Source organism: Aphis gossypii, unplaced genomic scaffold, assembly GCF_020184175.1.
Source record: "Aphis gossypii isolate Hap1 unplaced genomic scaffold, ASM2018417v2 Contig00806, whole genome shotgun sequence".
Classification (NCBI taxonomy): Eukaryota; Metazoa; Arthropoda; class Insecta; order Hemiptera; family Aphididae; genus Aphis; species Aphis gossypii.
In genome coordinates, this window is record NW_026083292.1 from 8,810 (window position 1) to 34,958 (window position 26,149).

The 26,149-nt window shown below is 30.8% G+C and overlaps 3 protein-coding genes across 3 annotated transcripts; 2 read left to right on the plus strand and 1 right to left on the minus strand.

The window, feature by feature from the left end:
* Positions 1 to 13,794: 13,794 nt before the first annotated feature.
* Positions 13,795 to 17,216, plus strand: LOC126555335 (zinc finger MYM-type protein 1-like). The gene is made up of 7 exons (XM_050210270.1): positions 13,795 to 13,810; positions 14,495 to 14,653; positions 14,951 to 15,118; positions 15,357 to 15,515; positions 15,612 to 15,851; positions 15,936 to 16,999; positions 17,208 to 17,216. The coding sequence occupies exons 1-7, from the start codon at positions 13,795 to 13,797 to the stop codon at positions 17,214 to 17,216; spliced, it is 1,815 nt and encodes a 604-aa protein (XP_050066227.1).
* A 2,706-nt stretch (positions 17,217 to 19,922) lies between these two features.
* LOC126555339 (uncharacterized) lies at positions 19,923 to 20,682 on the plus strand. The gene is made up of 3 exons (XM_050210272.1): positions 19,923 to 19,996; positions 20,056 to 20,160; positions 20,204 to 20,682. The coding sequence occupies exons 2-3, from the start codon at positions 20,088 to 20,090 to the stop codon at positions 20,680 to 20,682; spliced, it is 552 nt and encodes a 183-aa protein (XP_050066229.1). The 5' UTR covers positions 19,923 to 19,996; positions 20,056 to 20,087.
* Positions 20,683 to 24,052: 3,370 nt separating this feature from the next.
* LOC126555336 (uncharacterized) lies at positions 24,053 to 24,651 on the minus strand (the record flags this gene model as incomplete). Its single annotated transcript, XM_050210271.1, has 3 exons — positions 24,053 to 24,221; positions 24,306 to 24,483; positions 24,553 to 24,651. Coding segments are annotated over 3 exons (420 nt in total), but the record flags the coding sequence as incomplete, so codon positions are not given.
* Between the last annotated feature and the right edge of the window lie 1,498 nt (positions 24,652 to 26,149).

Genomic DNA, 26,149 nt, shown 5'->3' on the forward strand with positions numbered 1-26,149 from the left:
AGATATGATATTTTTCGTTACACAGCTTACACTTTAGCCCGGGTCCTTTTTTACACACGTGTTTATTTTTATTATTATTATACCCCGTATCACATAATTCGCAGTAGTATACACGTTCCTTAAACGTAGGCACTAGGCATGGAATAAATAGTATGAAAATGATCATTTTTTTCAATAGATTTTCATTTCCCGAGTAGTCGATTTCACAAAAATTATCCACATTCACGACTTTCACTTGAATTTTCAACAATTTTTCGATATTTTCTATATCGCGGTAGGTAAACAGTCGGTCATCAAATATTTTTAAATTTTGACATAATTGCTTTGTCAAACGTGTTTGTATATTATTTCTGCCATTCCGTAGGTCTTTTATTTGGCTATCGGTTAATTTATGTCCCAATATATCAGCAGTCTTGTACGATAATCCAACTAAAATAGCACGGGGGCAACATAATTCATCTTGATTATTAATTTCTGTTACACATCTTTTGTTTTTGGTAAAAAGATTCAAGTATTCCCAAGACGGTTTAGGTTTACCACCTTTAGGCATTATAATAACTTGAAAACTGAATACCGTTTCATTAATATTCACAGACTGATCCGATGTTAATATATTACAAATTTTGCTTAAAATTGTCTGCCCTGGGACATTGGATGTCATGTTACCTGTGGATATTGGCGAAAAAAACTTCGGATTGTCTGTGTGCATATTAACAATGTCCCCATCAGTAAAATGTGTAACTGCTTTAATATTTGTTATCATATTTTCTAATCCATCCTCCAATAGTGCGTGTAAGCTAAATATATCTAATTCCCCGGCACAGGTTTTAATATTATACTATAGTCAATCATATAAGCATTATATTTTTTATAAATCTATTTTTTTTATTATAAATGCTGAACAAATTTGATTCTAAAAGTGAAGTTTCAGCTGCTGGTTCTATTAGTTTCGCTTTTTTTCTTTTTTCTTTTGTTCCGACTGTGGTGTCAACGTGTACACGCTTACCTAAAAAATGTACACATAATATATAATATAAGCGTTTTATAAAAATGTTAATTAAATACTTTTGTTAGACGTTTCAGCTGGATTATTTTTCACGAAAATATTAAGGGCTATTTCAAGCATGTCCTGTTGTTTGGCATTAGCTAAAAACATTTATTATTGTTATATTATGTAGGTATGTATAGTTTATAAAGTGTATCATACTTTTACATAATTCACTATTTTCGACATCATCCAACAATTGGACACACAATTCATCGTCACTGTCCTCGAACATTGTATTATTGTCATCTAAAAAAAGCAAAAATATTTTTATTTTTGACACCAAATAAACAAAGTGCATCTTACTTTTACATAATTCACTATTTTCGACCTCATTCAACAATTGAACACACAAATCATCGTCACTGTCTTCAAACATATTACCATCTGAAAAACATTAAATATTATAATACTCATTATAAACATATATATATATATTATTATATATATATATTTATATAGTTCTTACTTATTGCTATAGGTATTGTTGCTACTAAAGGTGCTTCTGTTGCTGCTGTTGGTACTGCAGCTGTTTATTAAAACCTATTATAATATTATAGTATTAATCAATACTATAATATTTTAAACTTGAACATCGAAATCGCTGTAACAATTTATTGTCTATCTGTATTAAATGTACCATCGGAGATCGAGTGTCCTATTACGTTGACCAAACAACCATGAACATGTGGTTGCAAATACTAAACTCCTTACATACGATCTGAATGTCTTAACATGTGTGCCAGTGTCCATGTTATCTAATGATACCAATAAAAGTAGATATAAAACGTGGGAAACAGAAATCGATTAGTTTAGTTACATACCTGAGTCTGTGCTGTCTATGAATTATATGACGATAAAAGTAAACGATAAAACGCGGGAAACTGAATGCAAAAATGTTTAAAATAGTAGTATATTCTACAACCAAATAATTTATAATCGTATTTTCAATAATGTAGTATTGTTAATGGTGCATGTATTAGTATTATACAATGATAAATAAATAAATAAATACATTTTTTTTCTTATACAAACCTAATATTGAGAACGACTGTGAGAAATTCCACGCATGTAAATCGTGATTATTACGTATGGATATTTACCATTATACATTATACGTTAAATTTTATTTACTCACCGTGAATACTTTTGATGTGCCGTTTGAGAGCATCGTTTCTAGTAAATAAATTTCCACAATTAGTGCACTTAAATGGTTCATTACTATTATAGCGCTTTAAATGCCAAGCTAAAATGTCTTTTCGCGAGTAAAAATATTGACACTGATCGCATTTAAATATTTTGTATTATTATTATTATTTTAATAAACACATCAGAACGATATCATTGCGAAAACAACACTAAATTCAGTGGTAGGTACTGTGCCATAACCTAATGCAACTAGGAGAAAAAAATATGTCAGCAGAATCGTGTTACAAGAGAAAAAAATGCTTGTTGGTGTTTTTTTAATTTTTACTGTAATATAATCGGTACTAATGATAAATCTCAGAGCATTATGTTAGTGTAGTTTGTTGTTATGTGAAAATTATTTAAAAATTATTTTGTTTTTTAAATGTCATACTCCAGCCAAGTACCTATCTACTATATACACCACCTGACGTTGCAGCAGCAAGCTTCATCGACTTCTTAGCGAATGGCGAGTTTGATGAAATGGTATTTTTAATTACTTATAGATAATATATTAAAAATAACACATTTTATATATTTGTAGCTATCAAATACACAGAGATGTATGTATTATAACAATTTTATTAAGCCAAGGGAAAATTTTTCTGTTGACGAAGTTAGTATGACAAATATACTATTATAGCACTTACCTTACCATCGTCATATATACCTATATATTTGTTGTTATAGACTAGAAACTATGTAAAACATATATCAGATGATTGTGTTAATCAATAACAGACCAATAGTATGTCCATTTAATGTTGTTTTTTCCGTGCATTATGCACAGCAAATATTTACTATTATAGATAAACCAAATGATATCAGTAGGTGTAAAATGAGAGTTCTGGAACCTGAGCTTCTGAGCCGCTGAGCCTTGCTGAGCCGCCGCCGTCCCCACCACCGTACCCGTCCCACCACAACCGCCGCCGACCCCGTCCCCGCCAACACCTCCGGATACGTATCCATGTAATCCCACCGCCCCCACATCCATCGCCAGCCGCCGTGGTTATCATATTATTGTACATACGTCAGGTTACCGTACATGTACTATATTACCGTACACACATATTAATGTATATATTATATTCAACAGTTATCATGCACAATGCACATGCGCAGAACTATTTTACCGTACACACACATATTCAATAGATAACGCCATCTATCCCTGTTGTTATCACATATTACCGGTATATTACCATTTGAAAAATTATAGTATAACAACCATGTAGAGTCTTGTTTGCATTACAAACAATAGTATTATTCAATAATCTAACATGTTCTGACATGCATAGTTTAAACCTGTAGAAGAAATCCCTACCATAAAATATAAATGTGAGGGTTTCAAAATCTGAAATGAAATCAGTCTCTATCCACTCTTCGTTCGATTAAGTGCGTTGTTTTGTGATAACATTTTTGAATATGGCTGGTTCGATTGAAAACATGCGTGCTGTTTACAAGAAGAATGTTTTTACATATGTGCCTCCGTCACCACCAGCTCACCTAATCGATTGCAGTAATTTTTTCCTTGATTTTTCATTTCGCAAGTTTTTAAACATCGGACTCGATCCGACAGATGAATTCAACACCGTGATTCACATTATAACACCATCACGTTTTGTAAATATTTTCGCCGATTTTCCCAAACGTATTTTCCGACTTATGGGAAACATTCTATCATTTATACTCGAACAACCACAAAAGTATAAGCGTAATTTATTTTTGGATTCCGATTCAATTACAATATCTAGTATGGTGTACCAAGGAGAGAATATGCTCATTATAGAATCTAAAATTCAAGATGGATGTCGCATACTGTTAAATCGTAACGACTTATTAAAGTTACAAGATTTAGAGTGGTCAATTTTCGAGATCATCGAGAGAAAAACCAAAATCGTTAAACCGCTCGTAATACAGCAAATTAATCAAATCGCATCATACTTAAAAACAAATACCAAGGTTGAAACTAGAACGCTTGAAGATATGACAAATCGCGTGAAAAGCATTAACAACATTTGCATTGCAACACATGTAAATGACTACAATTTCACAAGTCATCTTCAATTACATGCAGCTGAACTTATCGCACAAAGATGGTTGGACGAATTAGAAAAAGATGAGGTAAGAAAAAAAATATTTTTTATTTTTCTTATATCAATATTAATATATTATATTTTATAGGGATACGAAAAACCTTTTTCACCCGCCTTCATTTTACACTATATTTAATGAGGTAATATAACAAAACCTACTTTATAAAAAACAAATATTTTAATATTTCATTTTTTAGGAAATTCTTTCTGATATCTCCCCTCCATCACAGAAAGCTGTACAGACGAAAACGATGGACCATACGGACCGCAATACAACATTACCAACTCACTACCCAAAAGACGACACACTGTTTAATGTACTTTTATGTAAAATATTTTTGTATAATATTTGTATAGTATTTGTGTAAAATAAAAACAAGTCAGTTATTTTTAAAAAAAAAAAGTTTTTCTTTTTATTTATTAATAATAAGGTAATAAAAATATTTACAAAGTAAAAATAATATATTTACAAGGTAGAAAAAAAAATAATTACAAGTAGAAATAATATACATATTTATGTATAAAAATTACAGTTTTCTAACATCACCGCTAAACGGGTTATAAGTTATAATATGATCGTGTAAAATTAATCAATAAGCTGCAGTTTTCTCAGGAATAACCGTATCCGTTTCAAATTCTACTCGTAGGTCTATGATCGATGCTTTTACGTTATCATTCTGATGCGATAAATCGACAAGGACGATTGGAACATATGTTTGAAAAACATTTTTTGATAACAATGGTTCAGAATAATCTCTCTCGTAATACGATTTTTAAAAGTCTGTATAGGCTTTTTACAGTAAGCTGATGGTATTATTTTTAAAATCAGCACGAAAGTCTTCATATGGAAACACTTCAGAATTTAAGTGAACCTTAAGATTTTTTAGTTGGCAGTGGTCAAAGCGCCCAGCGTCGTTTTCTATATTTTTTTTTTCTATCTGTTTGTAATCCAAACAAAATAAATCTAGGTTTTTCAAGCAAGCTGCTGGACTTTATCGTCCATGAATGTGAAGTATTTCTAGGTAGTACAGGATATTCACATAGATCCCAGGTTTTGAACGCACATGATAACGTTTTACGTGAATCTATCACTTTCAGAGACATCGCAGACTACAGACTTTATATCGGCAGATAGTTTAGTCGAGTTGGGCTATTATTGCGCACACTGGGCCAACTAAACAGTTTAGTTGGTGGTGAGTACGCAAACTAGCCAATAGTCGGCCGACTGCTCTGGAAAGATTTTCCTAGTTATACTGAATTCTGCTGACGATAGAAGTCGCATTTTTAGTATACCTTTCGCTTTAAGCGAAAAAAAATGTTGTCAAGAAATGTTATTATTGCGTTAATACAACGAAGAAGGGTTATGAAGAGAATGAAGAAGAAATAGAGAATATTGGGTGCATCCAATCTGTAGTAACAGATTATTGCAGGGAAAATTTCATACATTGCATTCCAAATTATTGAATTTCCCAGAAAAGTTTTTTGGATACTATCGAATGAGCATAACCAGCTTTAATGAACTCGTCAAATTAATTGGACCAGCAATAACGAAGGAGAATACACAGTTAAGACTCTCTATACCTGTGGAGGAAAGATTGAGTGTTACGATACGGTAAGATATACCACAAAAATTATTATCTCTTTTATTAAAGTTAAAAACCAGAAAACTAACTATATTGAAAATAAATGATTAATATTATTATTTATTACATTATAAGTAAAATTATTATATTATAAGTATACTTATAAGTTATATATTATATATTATATATTATAAGTCATATATTATATCCATATCATCTGAAAAATTAGAAAAATGGGAACGAACTGTATCATTAGAATTTTCTGGTGATGGAGTATTTTGAATGTCTTGAAACGTAGGCAGATTGTGTGTGTGGTAAAACTGGACATATAATTTGAATGCTGAGATATTTGTGGTGGTGGCATGTTACTCCCTGGATGATATACAGGATAAGACAACGGTCGCTGTAAGACATTGTAGCTACTTGTTGATTGAGAACTAGTATCAAAATTTGTATTTTCATCAACCGGCTGATTTAATGCTTTTATTAATGCTTCGTCCAACTCGTCTGATTTCGATACATTGGTCCTCTTTTTCCGATGAGGAATAGGTGTTGAAGTGGTAGGGCCAGGATCGTTATTGTCGTTTTCGTCTTCATGAGAATCATTTGGTTCCAGGTTACCTTCCGTTCGCCGATATTCCATACAGGGAAGTAAAAATAAATTTTTCAAAGTACACATATTTATGCCTCTGGTTGCAGCTTGTCCTGATTTTGTGTTTTTTTTGGGCGTTTATTTTCTACGAAAACAAGTCCGTAAATTAGCCCATTTTTTTGCACTTCATGACCTTAATAATAATAATGATAATAATAATAAGTACATTTGAATATAAAATGTCTGTACAAAATAACTGTATTAATTTATTTTTTAGATTTTTTGATTACAGTATGAACTATTTATGAGAATCTTTGTTTTAAATTTTCAGTCCTCAGTTATAAAAACTGAATAATTTATAATTTTTTAATTCTAATGATTGATAATAATGTTCGAGATTTTGATAAATTTTGACAAATTTTGAACTTCAAATGCCTATAAAAGTAAAATGTTTTTATTATTGTTAATGTTTTTAATATTGTTCACTGCTATTGTAACGATGTATTGGGAGCCTTGTATTAATTATCCAATGTTGTAAGAATATAAACTTCAAAGGTAGACAAACTTATGAGGAATCTTGTATTATATTTTGAAAACTTAGATTTAAAAGTAAAAAAAAAAATTTATAAATTCCTAACACAAAATAATTTGCAAATTTTCGTCATTATATTCGTCATACTAAAATAAGTCACGTGCAGGCCACTTATATTCAATAATAATTATTATTATTTACGTAGACACTATTAGGTTTGGGGGTGGTGTACAAATATTGAAATTTTGTATTACAAATGTGTACAAAATACAAATAGAATAACAATTATTATCAGTAGACGTACGTGATAAAATAATATAATTAATTCTTTCCAGATATTTGGCTACCAGAGCTAGTTTTAACTCGTTGTCTTTTGAGTATCTAATGGGAGCTTCTACAATACGAGATATAACTAAATCTACATGTGAGCAAATATGGAACAGACTTCAACCGTTATTTATGGAAATTAAACAAGAAGATGACTGGATTAAAATTGCTGACGAATTTTATACTAGCACAAATTTTCCCAATATAGACGCGATATATAGGAGCGATAGACGGCAAGCATATTAGGATGATACAACCAGAACATTCCGGAACATCATACTTTAATTACAAAAAATTCTTCTCTTGCGTTTTAATGGCTTGGACAGATGCAGATTATAAATTTGTTTACATAGATGTAGGTTCTTATGGAACAGCTAGTGATTCAGAAATATTTAAGACATCTCAAATGGGAAAACGGCTTTCTGACAACCAGCTTAATATTCCCCCCGGGAGGCATTTGCCAAATGATGATGACGGAAATGTCATTCCATTCTCTGTCGTTGGTGATGAAGCGTTTGGACTTGGAAATCATATTTTAAGACCTTATGCAAAAATAAATTTAAACTACACCAAGCGAATTTTTAACTATTGACATACAAGAGCTCGTCGTGTGGTTGAGTATACATTTGGGATTCTCGCAAACAAATGGCGTATATTTCACCGCCCAATTGATGTGAATATCGATTTTTGTGTTCGAATTATTAAAGCCTGCTGTGTTCTTCATAATTATGCACGTATCAAAGATGGAGTAAAATTTACAGATACTCTCTACAATTGTCCCATGGATAACTTAACGATAATTAATGAAAACAACCGTGGGAGAAATAACATGGACAGTGTGTGACAGTACATGTCTTCATATTTTATTTCTCCAGAAGGCGCCATTTCATGTCAATATGACAAAGTGTAATAACTTACAACTATTTGGTTAGGTATAGGTAAATTAATAAACAAACTCAATCATTTTAATTATATTTATACTGTAATATAGTTTTTGTATTATTATAATTATTATAATTTAAGTTATTTATTTAACTAATTATCTACATTTAATAATTGTTTAGTTTTTTAATTTGTATGTTAGGTAATCTAATAAATAAAACTATACATGATCTAATATTCTAGTATAGTGTATACGCTATTATACGCTATTATTCCAGTATAGTGTTTACGCTGAAGTTGTATTATTCGTTAATACTAGATTAAAATTAGTAATATAAAAATAACCACTGCGACATCGTTATCGCACCACTGTGTCGTGGAAACTTTGATATAAGAAGTTGTTATTTTTAAAGCGTGTTTAATATATTTATACTTAACAAATTTTGGTATCTATAGGCACCGTGCATGTGGTGGAAAACAGCGCGCTCTGGTTTAAAACTCCTGAAGTTCTTTTATTATTGGGATATTGAGATTTTATGTATATATTACTATTTTTAGTTGTTAGTTTTTACAGTAAGTGGTTCTTACACAAAGTAGATTACATAATTATTTAATATCTATGTATTTTTATCATATTTATCAATAATTGATATAATTATTTTTAATACTTTCTGAAAATATATCATGAAATTATTATTGTTGTTTACAAAAATAGTAAATACAAAATAGGTAATAAAACATTTTTTAAATAGTAAATGCTTGATTGTTTTAGTTGAATTTATTTTGTCTATGTAAATATGAATAATATGATACAAGCTGATATCATTCTAAAATGTGGATTCAAAGTATTAATTATAGTTATAAGTTCAAAAATAATAAAGGATTAAAACTAGCTGAAAGCAAACATATTCATTCAGTAACTGAAAACCAACAACCAAATAGATATTCATTTATAACTAGTTATGTAATTAGACAAATGTCTGTTACATTACCACCTTATAAAGTGACATTAGAGGTAACTTGTATTTTAAATTCAATTGTATTGAATAGATAAATTCACACTTATTATTATTTTTTTTTATCTAAGATTGATCCCTTGAGAAATGTAATTGATTGTACTTGTGAGTGTCCAGCTGGTGCTGGAAAAAAATGCAACACATAGCTGCTACTATTTATTATATTAATAATGAAGAAGGATTATCAAAGACTAACTTTGGACAGGAATGGGGTAAGCCTTCTAAATCAGGTGAAGTGAAGTATAAAAAAGGTAAGACAATTGAAAATCTATTTCAAAAAAAAGAAAGCTTTCAAACAATATCGATACTGATGCAGTGAGTCATGATATTCTAGTGAATAAATATAACATATTATCTATACCATGTATCTTAAGTAAATAATTGAAGAAGAGCAAAGGTGTGAGGCCTACATAGAGAGCAAAATATGTTTAGAATACATCATAGATCAAGTAGAAATTGACATTAATGAAATATATTTATATGATATTTATAAAACAAAATGAATTAATTCTAAATTTTGGATGTTTCTTCCCCTTAAATTATATGGAAAATGAATATTATTCAAAAAAAATTATAGTTAATGAGCGTGAACTTATGGAATTATTCAATAAAACTAAAGATCAATCTGAGAACAGTTTATTATGGCATGAAATTAGAAATTATCGAATATCAGCTAGTGTAAAAGCCCATAAAATTAAATCTTGTAGGAATTTATCTGTTGAACGTCAAAATAACCTTGCAATATCTTTGTTAAATGAAAATGTTTTAGGATACCAAGGTAAAATCAATGTAGCTTATGGGAAAAAGTATGAAGAGGAAGCCATAGAGTCATATTCTAAACTTTTGGTGCTACAATTTTAAAATGTGGTATTGTAATTCATGCTCAAAACCATGGCTTTGTGCCAGCCCAGATGGTATTGTAACAGAAAACAATCAAACTTTAAAAGTTTTAGAAATAAAATGCCCTATATCATGCAGGTCTAAACTAATAGTTGACCATGAAATAGAATTTGTAATGTTTCATATTTAAAATTTGAAAACAATAAAATAGTGCTCAAGCCAAGTCATCATATTTTACCCAGTGCCAGATATTGATGTACTGTACAGGACTAGAACAATGTGATTTATTTGTTTACAACAAAATTGAACCTGTAACTGTAACTATACAAAGAGATGTGTCTTTCTTAAATCATTAATAACAAGACTAGAATTCTTCTATTTTAGTTTTTATTTGCCAAATCTTACTTCTAAGTAATTATTTTATAACATTAAAATACAGTTATTCATTTTATATTAAATAACTACCAGCAAAACAAAAAAAAAAACATATTAATATTAAGTATTGTTAAATTATATCAAAGTACATGATATTGTATTACATTATGTAAATAATTTTTAATTTTTATTATTTAAAAAAGCTTACATTAAACTTTGTTTTTATATATAAAAGTTCTTAGATTGAATACTTAAATAACTATTTATCATTTATTATAGGATTTTGCAAATTTGTCAACACACAACAAATATGTATTACTTCATCAACATATGGTAGCAAATCTGCAGTTATTTTATTTAAAATTAAATATGTTTTTAATTTTGCAAAAACCCTTTCTATATGAATGCGCACACTAGCAACAGTATATGTTTCTAATACTTCATCTTCAGAAAAGTGACCATTGTGAAGAATAGGTGGTATAACGAGAATACTTTTTGAACCCTCCAAAGCGACTTTAATTCCAGGGAACCCCTTATCTGCCAGGACTTCATCTCCTGGTTCTAATTTCGATAAGAATCCACTGTCATTAGTAATAAATGAATCATTTGTTCTACCACCATATGACTTGGATAGAAAACAGATGAAACCACTGGGGTTTATAGCCACTAGCACTTTAACAGTATAAGCATTTTTGTATCGTGAAAACATGTACACTCTTTGTTCAACAGTGCTTGGCTGCTCTGTTTTGATTTCAGTACAGTCAATTATGCACCGACAATTAGGATAGTTTTGTTTAAATGCTTTAGGCAAGGTATTAATTACTGTTCTCTTATTGGACCAAAAAATAAAATGTTTTGTATGGTTAGCTAAAAAGTGCAATATGATATAAAATATTCTAGTTACAGTTGTGCGATTTATATTAAATAATACACTAATAGCTGAGTAAGTTATGCCTAATTTAATTTTTAAAAGAAATATTAATAATCTATTTTCCTTAGTAACAGAGCTATTTGATGAGTCAGGTATCAGTGTGAGTAAAAGATTAAATATCTTAAAAGTAGTACCTGTAAGATCTTTTAATTGCATCTCATTTGAAATTGAATGAAATCCACTAAAATAATTTAAATTTACAAAAGATATGTCTGGACCACATGATATGTCAACTGTATTAGGTTTTTGGAAGGTGTTATTATAAGTTACCGGCAGACATGCTTGTGTCATGACATTACAATCTGTTTTGGTGAATGTACATTCATAAGTAAAATTTTCAGTACCATAAAAATCAAATGCAACTTGAGTACTAACACTTTTTATATGATTTAACATTTGTGATTGTGTAGTATCAGAACTCGGATACATAACTTCATTACTATTTAAAAATGCTTTCTGTTTGTTATTTTGACGTTGGAGGTGTCGTTGATACCTATAATTGTGTTGTTGTTCATTAGTTGATTGTCTTTTATAAATTTTAGGAAATACTGATGGAACATATGCTGGACTTCTTGGATCTTTAGATCTTTTGTTGCCAATGAAGTGGTCACTGCAAACTAAGCTATGAGCCATTGGTTGCCATAACCGACCATTTTTACTAAAAATAATATCATAAAATCATTGATAAACATTGTATTTTGATTTATGGAAATAAATAAATTAAAATAAAATAAGTGTATAATAATTTACTTACTCTAATCGTTTAATAGCTTTTACCCAACGCTCTTTTAAATTTTTTTCGTGTGATCTGTTTGGAACGTAGAATATCACGTTTTTACTATTTTTATAAGTATTATTACAATTAACTATACAGCACATCCGGTACGCATTGCTACAATATATTATTAACAATATTCATAAAATCAATAAATTAAAAATGATTAGGTAAATGTTAAATCTTAGATTTTATAACTAAAACAAAACGGAAAATTTCAATAATGATTAATGACATATTATTTTTATGATAATCATAAATCAGATAATAATAAAAGAACTTAAAATATATCAACCAGGTAGCGCTAACGTCGACATGCACGGTGCCTATTGTACGTATATTTATATCTATTATACTATTATTATACGTAATTATAATTATAATTTTAGAGTATTATTAGTAGATTATTATTTTTCATTTGATAATGAATTTGATTCATGGTACTCATGCCATTACTTTTACCTTGTTTTGTTTTTTCTGGGCACCAAGCTCATTCCAATCGGGAATAACTACTTCACACACTTCTTCCCATAGTTTTTTCTTCAGATTTATATCAGAGTATTCTTTTAGTTGTTTTGTATATAGTGCTGGTCTCTTTTCAATTTCTTCTATCAAATTTTCGATAGACGTTTCCACAAGCATCGACATCGTGCGACAACGTACTACCTTCCCGCTCCTAAGCTCCGGTGAATCGGCGGAGACGGCAGACTAAAAATCGGCAGAGTGCGCGCGTGGAATGATCGCCATACTGATTAAGCAGTCGGCTGATAGTTGACCAACAGTTCAGTTTGAAGGCAATCGTGTAGTCCATCAAACTTATTTATCGGCAGTAGGTGTAAAATGAGAGTTCTGGAACCTAACCCGCTGACCCGCTGACCCGGCTGACCAGGCTGACCAGCTGACCCGCCGCCGTAGCTGAGCCGCTGAGCCGCCGCCGTCCCCACCACCGCCGCCGCCGGATACGTATCCGTGTAACCCCGCCGCCCCCACATCCATCGCCGTGGTTATCATATTATTGTCCTATATTACCGTACACACATATTAATGTATATTCAACAGTTTTCATGCGCAGAACTATTTTACCGTACACACATATTCAATAGATAACGCTATCTATCCCTGTTGTTATCACATATTACCATTTGAAAAATTATAGTATAACAAGCATGTAGAGTCTTGTTTGCATTACAAACAATAGTATTATTCATAGATTTGAGTTTAGAAATAATTCTATAAGATGTATTTAGAATATTGTAGTTATACTAAATATATTTGTATAATCAAAACAAAATGTATATTTCATCTACCTCATCCCTCGAATACCACCATAGATCATCACCGCGTATTGTCACGCTTGATTCTCCCACATTTAAATTAAAACGTTCGTGTCTGAATACACAACTCACTAAAAGAAATCCCTTCTTTCTAAAATGTCTTTCCTTTAAATCTATAGACAGATCAATGTATGGGAAAATAAACCCTAAATTCAGTTTTTAGGTCCAATGTATCCTAAGATTTCGAAAACCAGAGTTTTCGAAATTAGTTGTATTTTTATCGATCAACAAGCAACATCACATTTCTACATACATTTTCTTTACATTTTTTTTTTTTAAATATGGATTTCATGACACGTAAGTACCTTTATAGTTTTTTTATTTTTAGCTGAGTAATATAAATCATATATAAAATGTGTTACAAATTAAATAATACGTCATTGGGTTTTACTAGACTATTTGATCGAAAAACACTACTTGTATAAGTATTCTATTGTTATCGAAAATGCCCTGTCCCAACCGGTCTATTCTCGACACGTGCAGGTCAGTTTCAGGAATTTTATCGATGCTCTGTTCAATACAATGATACCCAAAATAGTTAAAATCTATAGTGATATACCTAATTCCCAATAAATATTTTACCTAACCTGGCTTAATTTGTCTTCATCATCGCAAATGCTAAGACACTTGCTCCGTTACCCGTCGATGTACGTTCAGTCTGTTCTAGACAACCATTTCGTACGTATTATCTCCGCGTTTTCACAGTCGTTACACAACAGTATTAACAATTTTTCCAAGTGTTTAAACACTTTATTTAAACATGTTTAAATGCGATAAGTGTCCATCGGTTTTTAACGCGAATCGTAATTTGTCGACTCATAAAGAAACTCATCTCGGAATTCGATTCCCATGCACTATTTTCCCTACGACATTTAAATACAAGTCACATCTTAATAGACACCAAAAAAATCTTCATGGTATGTATTTATATAATATTATTTTTCATCATTCATGATATTAATTTATAATAATTTTTTCAAGGTATCATTAACGTGTCTTCACATCATCAAGATGAAGATATACAGATAGCACCGCAAATAACTGTTCCAGATATACCAGCTGGTGGTTCAAGCATGTTATCTGATGACGATATTTGTATAATTGCAATGGATGCATATCAAATGTTAGACGCTAATACAGGTTAGTTAAATATATTTTATAACTTGCGACATTTTCGACAACACATTTTTAGATATTAATTAGGATTTTTATTTTTTAAAGATTCTTACACTACAACCGATAACGGGAAACGTGCTTCTTCCGCAAACACTACGTCTGCTATCAAAGCTAAAAAAGCACGTTTACTTCTTGTACAGTCTCCCGGCTTTATCGAAATTTCGTCTTCTGCAAATAGAAAAGTCGTATGGTATTACGCAAAAAATATCGAAAACATTCAAAACTATATTGAATTTTTTAATTCGATTAAATCTGAATTAGTCGAGTTACTAAAATCACAAGCGTCTAAACATCCAATCAAGTTTAATTTAAAGCTGGAAGCTACATACAATATTCCGAATGTAGATAATTCAACAGAGAACCGTTCATTTAAGACCTCAGCTAGACCAATTTTTTCCGAAACTGGTGTACGGGAAATTGTTGAAGAAGGTATTATAAAATTAATGGCTGAGCACAGTGGCGTAACTATGGGGTAGCGAGGGGTAGCGGTAATTTTTATGGGGTCGCAAGAGTATCATTTTGTTACCTCAAAAATATTTACAAAGAATCTACAGAAAAATAGCTGGACTGAAATCAACTGTAATTGTTGGTGATGTGACCGCCCAAGTAAACAAACAATATAGCATAGAAGTTGAAAATAATAGATTATATTTTAATTGCCTGTTAGATAGCTTATTGTACTGTTGTCGACAAGGTATCGCCGTTAGGGGTCATCGGGAAGATGGTAACTCTTTAAATAAAGGAAATTTTTTGGAACTTATGGAATTAAGAGCTAAAGATAATCCTATTATTAAACAATACTTTATTGAAAAAGAAAAAAGTTTAGGTATGTAAATCCTTCATACTTAAATATGTTTATAGAGTACATGGGGAAATATGTTTTACAATCAATTAGAGATATCAAAGATTCTAAATTTTTTAGTACTTTGGTTAATGACACAGGACTTGGCTAAGCATGAGCAAGTGGCCATATGTATCGATATGTTTCAAAAGCTATATATTACCCATGAAGTTTTCTTGGGCTTTTATCGCACCGATAAAACTGATGGTGAAACGTTAGTAAATCTTATAAAACAGTTTTTACAAACAAATAATTTAAGTATTCAAAACATCAGAGGACAGTGTTATGATGGTGCCGCATCTATGCGCGGTTCATATAAAGGTGTCCAATCTAAAATCCGATCGGAAAATAAATTTGCTATTTATGTGCATTGTTATGCACATATTTTAAATCTATGCCTTGTAGACCTTTCGAAACAATCATCATTTGTAAGAAATACATTTGTAACTCTACAAACTTTATATTCATTTATGGGTGCATCATCAAAGAGAAATAGTGTTTTTGAAAAAATATTATCAACGAGTTCAATAAATGAGTCTCAAAAAACTAAAATAAAGTCTTTGAGTGATACAAGGTGGAACTGTCGCATTGAAGCAATCAAATCAGTTATTAATACTTTGCCTGTTATTGTTCAAACACTACAAAATATTTCTGATAATGATGTGAATTATGGATCAGAAGCAAACAATTTGTTGAATTGCATACTTAATTTTGAATTTATATTTTGTTTGTTTTTATTAAAAACTGTGCTTGAACAAACAAACATACTTTCTAAATATTTACAGTCACCATCAATAAACTATGCATTTGTTAAAGAAATGTCAATCAAAACTTATGACTCATTGCAAGACTTACGTTCAGATGAAAGTTTCAATAAATGTTGGGAATCGTCACAAGATTTGGTAAAAAATAATGGATTTCTACCACCAAAACTTCCTCGTAATAGAAAGATTTCCAATAACAAACTTGGAGGTGGTCATATTTTTCCAGAATTTCATGATGAAAAGTCCTATTACCGGATCTCCATTTATTTTCCAGTTATGGATATTGTCATGAAAGAAATCAAAGATAGATTTAACGAAAATGATCTATCTATTTTAAACTCACTGATGGAAACCCTGACAAATGAAAGTCCTAGTCAATCTTCAATTCAAGAAGTGTGCGAATTCTATGGACCAAATGAAGATGATTTAACCGCTGAATTAAAAATATTTAACAAAATGTTTAAAGGCTATGGCAAAGTAAATAACATTGAAAATAGAACATTATATTTGAAGAACAAAGATATTCAAAATGGTTTCCCAATTATAGTTGAATTGTTACAAATTTTTTTAACCATTCCCACTAGCAGAGTATCATGTGAAAGGTCATTTTCTTGTTTAAAAAAACTAAAAAACTACTCGAGAACTACCATCGGTCAAGAACGTCTTTCTAATATGGCTATATTATACATAGAAAGAGAAAGAAAAGTAAACAACGAACAAATAATCAATATCTTCAATAAAAACAAAAACCGAAAAATTGATTTAGAATAGTAATAATTTTAAATGATTTTTGTATTGTAAGAGTTCTAATAATCTATGCAATATTTTTAATTCGAATTAGTCACTAAAAATGAAATGTGACATTATGATAAATACAATTTATAAATATATTATAATGTGATTTTTTTATTAGCCCACATAACCCTTTATTTCTGCTTATGGGAGAAGGTTAAAAATGTATAAAAGTGTTCGCTACCCCAAACATGGGGCTAGTTACGCCACTGGCTGAGCAAGACGAATATTCTAGCAAGGGAAGTGGTTATACGCTGCAGTGTATTGACGGAATATTATTAGGTGTTTATCAATATACACCTATGAGTGGTTCGTCTTATATTCCGTTACCTGATTTCATTGAAAGAAAAAAAGCTGTAATCAACCCGCAAAACTCAGACCAACAGTGCTTCAAGTGGGCTATATTAGCAAAACACGTTACGGGTTCAAATAAACAACGTATAGAAAAATATACAACTCACGAAGAAAAATATAATTTTTCCGGTCTAACGTTCCCGACAAAACTACATAAGGTTAACATTTTCGAAAAAAATAATCCTAATGTAACTGTCAATGTTTACGGACTAGAAAAACATTTCCAACCACCACAAAAATTTCCAAAATATGAAGTGTTCCCACTGAAGGTGGTAGATGAAGAAAAAAACAAATCATTTCGACTTGTTACTAATAACCGATGATGAAAATTCTCATTTTACCTACATCTCTAATTTTTCCCGACTTGTACGATCAGAGAAAACCCAACATAATGGACGTGCTGTATTTTGTAAACGATGCTTTACATCGTTCGAACCTCTAAATATTAATAAATATGAATTAAATGAACGTATACGATTTGAAGAACACAAGTTAATATGCGGAACACACAAACCAATTTTACCTCGAATGCCTGCTCCCGGATGTTAGAATTCGCCGCATGGAAAAAAACTCAACGACATCAGATAGTTATATATGCTGATTTTGAAGCACTACGAAGAAAATCCGATGAAAAATGTGGGAACAATACAAAAGCTATTCAAAAACACGAGGCCATGAGTTATGGTTTTATGGTTAAAGCAAATAACGACGTTCCCGCAGAACTGCTTGAACAATTTAATATTCCAACTTCACCTATAATTTTTCGTGGCGATGAAGATAATCAGAATGTGGGTGAACATTTTGTGAAGAGTATCGTTGAAATAGCTGAAAACATTGAAAAATTACTACAAACCAGCATACCAATAACCTTTACTACAGAACAACAACAAGCACATAATTTATGTAAGACATGTAATTTATGTAAAAACGGTTTCTCTGTGGGAAACCATAAAGTTGCTGATCACTGTCACTTATAGGTAAATTTCGACAAACGTTGTGTAATACCTGCAACCTCAAGCTTCAAACACTAAATTTTGTACCATGTTTTTTTCACAATTTATCGAATTATGATGCACATTTTATTGTAACTGAACTCGGTCTCGATGTCAAAAGAATTTCTGTAATACCAAACAGTGTAGAAAAATTCATCTCATTTTCAAAACACGTTTCCAACAACTTTTCAATACGGTTCATCGACACATTAAGATTTATGGCTTCAAGTTTATCAACACTCTCGGAAAATTTATTAACACCAGGGTTCGAAAAGTTTAGAGAAACAGCTAAACATTTTAATGCCGCAGACTTGCCACTCGTTACTCGTAAAGGTGTTTACCCTTATGAGTATACGGATGGTTGGAACAAGCTGGAGCAAACCAATTTACCAGAGAAAGCAGATTTCTACAGTACACTAACAGAATCAAATATACAAGAAGAAGATTATGAACATGCAAAAACTGTTTGGAGTCACTTTGGGTGAATACAGTGATCTATATCTGAAAATTGATGTTTTATTGTTGGCTGACGTGTTTGGGAACTTCAGAGACCTATGTTTAACCACATACTGTTTGGATCCATCTTTTTACTATACAGCACCAGGATTCTCCTTTGATTGTATGTTAAAATATACCAGAGTCAAGTTAGAGTTACTCACAGAGTATGATATGCTGTTGATGATTGAAAAGTGTAATTATAATAATTATATATAAAAATTTACATTTATAATATATAAATTTTTTATAGGAATTTGAGGCGGTTTGACACAAGCAAGTATGAGGTATGCTAAAGCTAATAATGAAAAGACCCCAGATTATGATCCAACAAAGTCCAAATCATGGTTAATTTATCAAGATTGTAAGTATACATATACATATATTTTAATTATTTTTTAATATTAATTTATTTTTTTAGGTAATAATCTCTACGGTTGGGTGGGCAATGTCACAACACATGCCCTATGGTGGTTTTAAGTGGGTTATATATGAAGTTGACATTACTTATCCAAAAGAACTCCATGATAAACACAACGACTAACCTTTTCTACCACAAAACGGTATCCCAGCTGGTTCAAAAGTTAAAAAACTCATGGCAACACTTCAGTCGAAAAAAAACTATATTATTCATTACCGAAACCTCCAACAAGCTATAGCCAATGGATAATAGTATGATAATATTAGACTAATAGCTGAAAAAGTAAATGTATAAATGTTTTTATTTTACATTTATAATATAATTATTTTTTATTATAGGTTCATAGAGTAGTTCAGTTTAATCAATCACCATGGCTGGCTCCATACATAGCACTAAACACAGAGATGCGAAAAAAAGCAGCAAATGACTTTGAGAAAGACTTTTTCAAACTTTTAAATAATGCGGTTTTTGGGAAAACCATGGAGTTTATGCTGAAAAGAATAAAAATGGAACTGGTGTCTAGTGATCGTCGCTTACAAAAACTGATAAATCAGTCAACATTCAAATACTGTACTACATACAATGAAACTCTAAATGCAGTTGCATTAGAAAACAAAATCATTGATTTTTGTAAACCTATTTATATAGGTAAATTACATTTATTTCAAATTTTTATTGTTATATTAATATTTTAAATTTTTTATCAGGTTTTGCAGTGCTGGAAATTTCCAAGTATTTAATGTATGACTATTACTATAACGTAATGCAGAAACATTATGATGATAAAATTGAGCTCATGTATACAGATACAGGTAAATTATTATTATTAGTACTTTTATTAATTTATTATTTTAGATTCATTGGTATACTATATTCAAACTGATGATTTTTACAATGATCTGTTGAACAATCCCAACTTGTTGAATCGAATGGACACTGCAAATCTACCCCGTGACCACCCATGTTACATTGCTGAGAGAAAGAAGATTCCTGGGCTATTTTCTGATGAAACCGATAGACGTATTATGAGAGAGTTTTGTGCTCTCCGTGCAAAGTTCTACGCTTACATTTTAGAAGATAAGGAGAAAATCAAAGCAAAAGGAATCCGTGGACATGTTGTTAGAAACCATCTGACCTTTCAAGATCATAAACGGTGTTTGTTTGGTGATACCAGTTTGGAAGTAACAACGTCAAACGTCTCTATCCGTTCATTCAAGCACAAATTAAAGACCATCAAATCCAATAAATTAACTTATAACAGTTTTGATAATAAAAGGGTTATAATTGAAGACAAAGTACACACCCTAGCACATGGTCACTATTCTATAGAGTGAGTATATAAATATAAATATATATTTTAATTATTTTTTAATTAATAATTTAGAATTTTATAGGGAGGAACTCGAAGCAGAACTAGATAGTTAGTTTTTTTTTTGTACATATTTGTAAAGATTATTTCTGTATGTATAATTTTTTATACTTGATTAATTTTTGTGAATATTTTTTCTATAAATTATTTCTGTATACATAATAAAGATTTTTCCTATGTCATATTTTTGTACTTGTATATTTTACTTTAAACCATTTTCTTTATAAATATTATTGTTAGTATGGTATAGAAATAAAACTCAATTTTGAAATAAAAAAATATGTTATTTATTTGAAATAAAAAAACATGATTACAATTTTTATGAATTATTTACAAACCATTTTCTTAAAGCAAACACTTTATAAAATGTACAATATTTAGGATTTAAGTCCTCATGAAAGATACAACAAGGTAAATTTTCTTCATCACATATTTGATCCAGTCGAGGACAACCCAAGTCTTCAATGTTGATGACTGCAACGTGTGGTATATACTCTATAAGTAGTTGTTTTTTCTGTTCGCCTTTGGTGTAAATACAGTAAAACTTTAACGAATTCAATATTCTCCCAAGTTCTTCATACTCAATATCACCGTAATCTATAGATAGCTGATGAAAATTTTGTAGCCGCTTGTTAGTTTTTCGACGTTTATTATCTTGATTAGATTATGAATTTTTAAAAATCCAGTGTTGAGTAGCCCATGTTTCTGTGTCTACAATAGACATCTCTTTAATCATATATTTGTTATTCGCTCCAAGAATGCAATGAATGTCAATGATGCCTGAAGACATTATGGCTTGTCTTTAAAATAAGTTTCAATAGTATTGAATTGACTATGTATAGCAGGTAATGTTTTTTTCAAATCGTTTACAGCTTCTAGAATAGTTTGTAATGTAACTTCAGCTTTTATCATATGCTCTGTTATATCTATACACGTTAATTCCAACTTTTCTGTTTGTTCTTCTTGTAATTAAATATATGTATGATTTTCTTCAATTAAATTTTATTTAATTTATCTGAATATGATTTAATCGAATGTTCAAGATTTGAATTAATTTTTTTTATTTCACCAGACTGAGATCTACCGAACACCGTTCATGGTAGAAACTCAACTAAAGTTATTTTCTAGTATCACTTATATTTATCCAACTATTATGTGTATTGTCAAACCCCAGCCACTTTACAAATATCTGTGTCCCCTTCCTACGAATAATTTTTTCGATTAAATATTCGTTTGGGTAATTTGTTTTACATATTTCCTCAGAGTAAAAATAGCCAGCAATTGGTTTTCCTGTATAATCTTGTAATTGATATGTAATAGGCATGGTTTGATTAATTTTGATAATTTTGAATATTTCTGCCGACCAACTTGGTAAATAACCTTTTGTAAATACACTTTTATATGTACTTATACGAACGTAATCACCAATTTTTCAACTATTTTTTCTATTAATAATTTTGCGTGTTTTTATTTCAACTGATGTTGGATCTAAATCAGCTTGCGTCGGAGTCATCCTTATTGTTCTATGTTTTGTATTATTATACTCATTAATCAATGAAGGTAAAATAGAAATCCATTTGTATGAACCTCGTGCAGTAAACTCTCTAAACATTTTTTCTTTTAATGTACGGTTGAAGCGTTCTACAATACATGCTTTCATGGTTCTATTCGTTGAATATTTGTGTATGTTATACTTTTTCATCAATTTATCGAATGTTATATTATAAAATTCTTTTCCGTTATCAAGCTCTAGTAGTTTTGGTGAACGTTTGAGTAGTATTTTCGACATTGCATTTGAAACTTCTTTAGCAGTTTTTGATTTTAATGCTATCGCCCATGCAAATTTCGTAAAACAGTCTATGACGCATAGAATATATTTGTAACCTTTAATTTTTTTCGAATATGGTATCATTTCAACCAGATCAGCTTGCCATAGATCATTGTTTCGTATACATTACTATACGTCTTATGTAATTTTTTCTAGCAGGTTTGTGTAGTTCAAATGCGATATCTCGCTTAGACATTTGGTATACGTTTTATGTAACCAGCTTCGCGTAATTCTTCGAAAATTGATAGTATTTCGTTGAAAACACCTGTATTGCCAGCAGCTTTTGATGCTAATAGTAGTTTTAAACGGGAAACCAATTCATTCCGATCGTTCCAATATTGAAGTGTATGTTTCTGTAATTGTATAGATAGTCCACTACCAGATGGAAATAATGTTGTGATTATATCTCTGTATTTATTACCGCCTTTTTAAATTTGTTTGCTGTTTGACGTTAAATGAGCAGATGTTTGAATTAATATAGATTTATATATTTTTTAAACATTTTCGGTATATAATTTCGGGGCTTTTGAAAATATTAAACTACAGAGACCCTGTGTTAACGGGTATGTAGTATCATCAACAATTATCGTATTTCCGACAAGTTTGATTTCTTTTTTACCTAAACGTACCGTTTTATTAGGCTGTAATTTAGGACCATACGTCTTGTCTATACTGTATGAATCTAACAATTCATCTATTTGATAAAAATGTAAATCTCCAATGTTGTCTATAGTCTTAACCAAAGTAGATTTTTGTATTTCGTTTAACGGATCGATAATCGGTTTAAATGTTTCTGTTACTATCGATTAAATATCGGCTTTTCCTTGTTTTAATGCAGTATATTTTCGTTTAATATTTTCTTTTGCTTTTATCAATTCTTCGAGTACTTCACCACTGGCGTCCATGATCGTGAACGAGATGTTTTTTAAAAAACGTAAGTTTATATAATAACAAACGTGTCGAAGCCGTGACGATAACGCCCATTATCGCGTTCACAGTCTTTGTTTATTACGATAAAGTTGAACCTCCCCTTACGCCAACACGATGTACAGAAATCTTTAAATTCTGTATACGACATATCACCAGAGCAATGCTCCATGTAAACATGTTTTAAATTAGTTTCATCTTGTTTAAATAAAACGATAAGGTTAGCGTTATCACGCAAAAGTTGTTTTGGTACTCTTGAATAACTCTGAGCTAGATACCCAATCGGAAATCGACAACGGGCGCAACATTGCGCCACTACTGACTAACACTGGCACATTACTGGCAGTCAGTGTCGGCCCAGTGCTGGTGTATTCTGGGATGATAACACCGTTCTGTACTGGTAATCAGAAATGGCCCAGTACTTATGGTAGTAGGTACTGATTTATATTTACTTATACCTCTTTATATAATATAAACAACACAAGAAATTATTGACTCATTATTACTGTTTTTATTATAAACAAAATATTACAAATCGTTAATGTATTAGATATATGTATATTAGTTTTGTACCTTACAAAAGAAAAAAAAATGAACATTCAATTATTATACAGTTTCACTCATTTTAATTTTTTTATACAATCTTTCTTTTTTCCCGCCTTCCCTATCCTTTGCACCTGAAAACCAGCGACTCAATTGGCTAGCAATTTCTTTATGTTTTAGATCCAAAAATTTTGAAGTAAGTGCTTCTAAAATAAAAATTATATTATACTTTAAAAATTTAAAATAATCTTACAATCTTAGATTTGGTTTATAATGAGGTGATCGTATACCTAGCAAGTGTTTATATGTTTCTGTTGCAGAGAAATTTAACTTCTTTATTCCGTTTGTTTCCCTTCCAAAAGCACTATACATAACTTGAACACTTTTTGACATGATTTGTGGGATCACAACTGTCATATTGTTAGATAATTTCACAGAAGATTTGATGTTAATCGCCATGAAACATTTCTAAAAAATAAATATTTAACAGAAATTAAATGACATATTAAACTGGACAATCTCAGAAATAAATCTTACTATTTTTTTTATCAACTCAATGTCAGTTTTCAATTGCTTCTCAAAATCTAGGAATGATTCCAAATCTAATGCCGGAAGACCAACTATATTTGATGAAATGTGATATTTTCAACAAACGAGCGATTTTTATAAGTTCGAAATCGTACAGCACTCTCTTGGGTAACGTAGATATTAGTTTTTTTTCGTCTTTACTCTCCCACCACCATTTTTATATGGTGTGATATATAGACCATCACCTATTTTGTACAAGTTGCCTTTATATGGCGTCAGGTATGAACCATTTCCCAAATGTGATGGAACGTTCCTCTTAAATTCATTAGCCACCTAAACAATGTTGGCAACTCCACCAGTCAGAGCGCCTAGAGCTGATAAGCCGGTGAAAATCGGAATAAGTGGTAATGCACCGCCTTTTTTCGGAATGTTTACTATTCTCGGAACTTTTGTCTTTGTAGATCTAAATGTTTTTCGTGCGACGGCTACATACTTTTTTGTTAATTTCATTAAATTTTTTTCACCAACATTTTTCTTTAAAACGTTTTTAGTTGCTTTAACCGCTGCTTTAAACCCACAATCACAACCACCACCAACTTTACGTTTTGCCTTCATAGCGGTAGTCACATCCCAAGCTACAGCTTTTTCTTTTAAACCAGAATCTTTCGATTTGAACCTTTCCCAGGCTCGCTGTTCTAATATATGATCAGCGACCGTCGTCGTTATCGATATGTTTGGCCTGTATTGTTATTGAATGACACTCGTCCCGTCCTCTCATTATTAATGTAAAAATAGAATACAAAATATTATCAATATTAACATCGAAAACTGTAATATTATAATAATTATTTTCAAAACGAATAAAACATAAAAATATTAAATTTTCTTCAAACCATTTTATTTTAGGAGATATTTTTTAGGAGACGTAACCTATTTTAATAATTTATATTTTGGTTTTTCTAACGTTTTAGAGTATATGTAAACGTTTTAAAAACGTAAACCGTTCTCGTCAACAAGTAGAAAATATATTAAATTTGTTTTACCACAACCGGAACTCCCCAACACCAATGAGCGTATAGTGTTTGGAAATAGCTCACCATGTCTAAACTGTATTGTATCCGGAGTATCAATGTTATAAATTCGTAGTTTTTTCTGTTGCTCGATGAAGCGCATTTTTTCACTATAAATATCAATGCTATGTACTTGAAAGCGTCACACGATGTCTCGCGTTCGTAAGCGAAACAACAATAAAGGTTCTGGTCTTATTAACTCAGTTATAAATCATCTACCTGTGGAATTACATCTGCCTGGCTATAGGTAAGTCACTAAAATATATTATTATTATTAAATCCAAACTACATTTTTTTTTTCCAGATTTGCTGGTCCCGGTACTAAATTAAAAGAAAGATTAGCACGCGGTGAACGGGGAATAAACAGACTAGATGAGTTGGCCAGAGCTCACGATATCGCATACGAAGAAAGCAATTTGTTAACCGATCGACAAAGAGCTGACGAAATATTAGAGAATCAAGCTTGGGAAGTGTTTAAATCTAAAAACACTGGTATTAAGCAAAAAGCTGCGTCCTGGTTGGTTACTACAGCTATG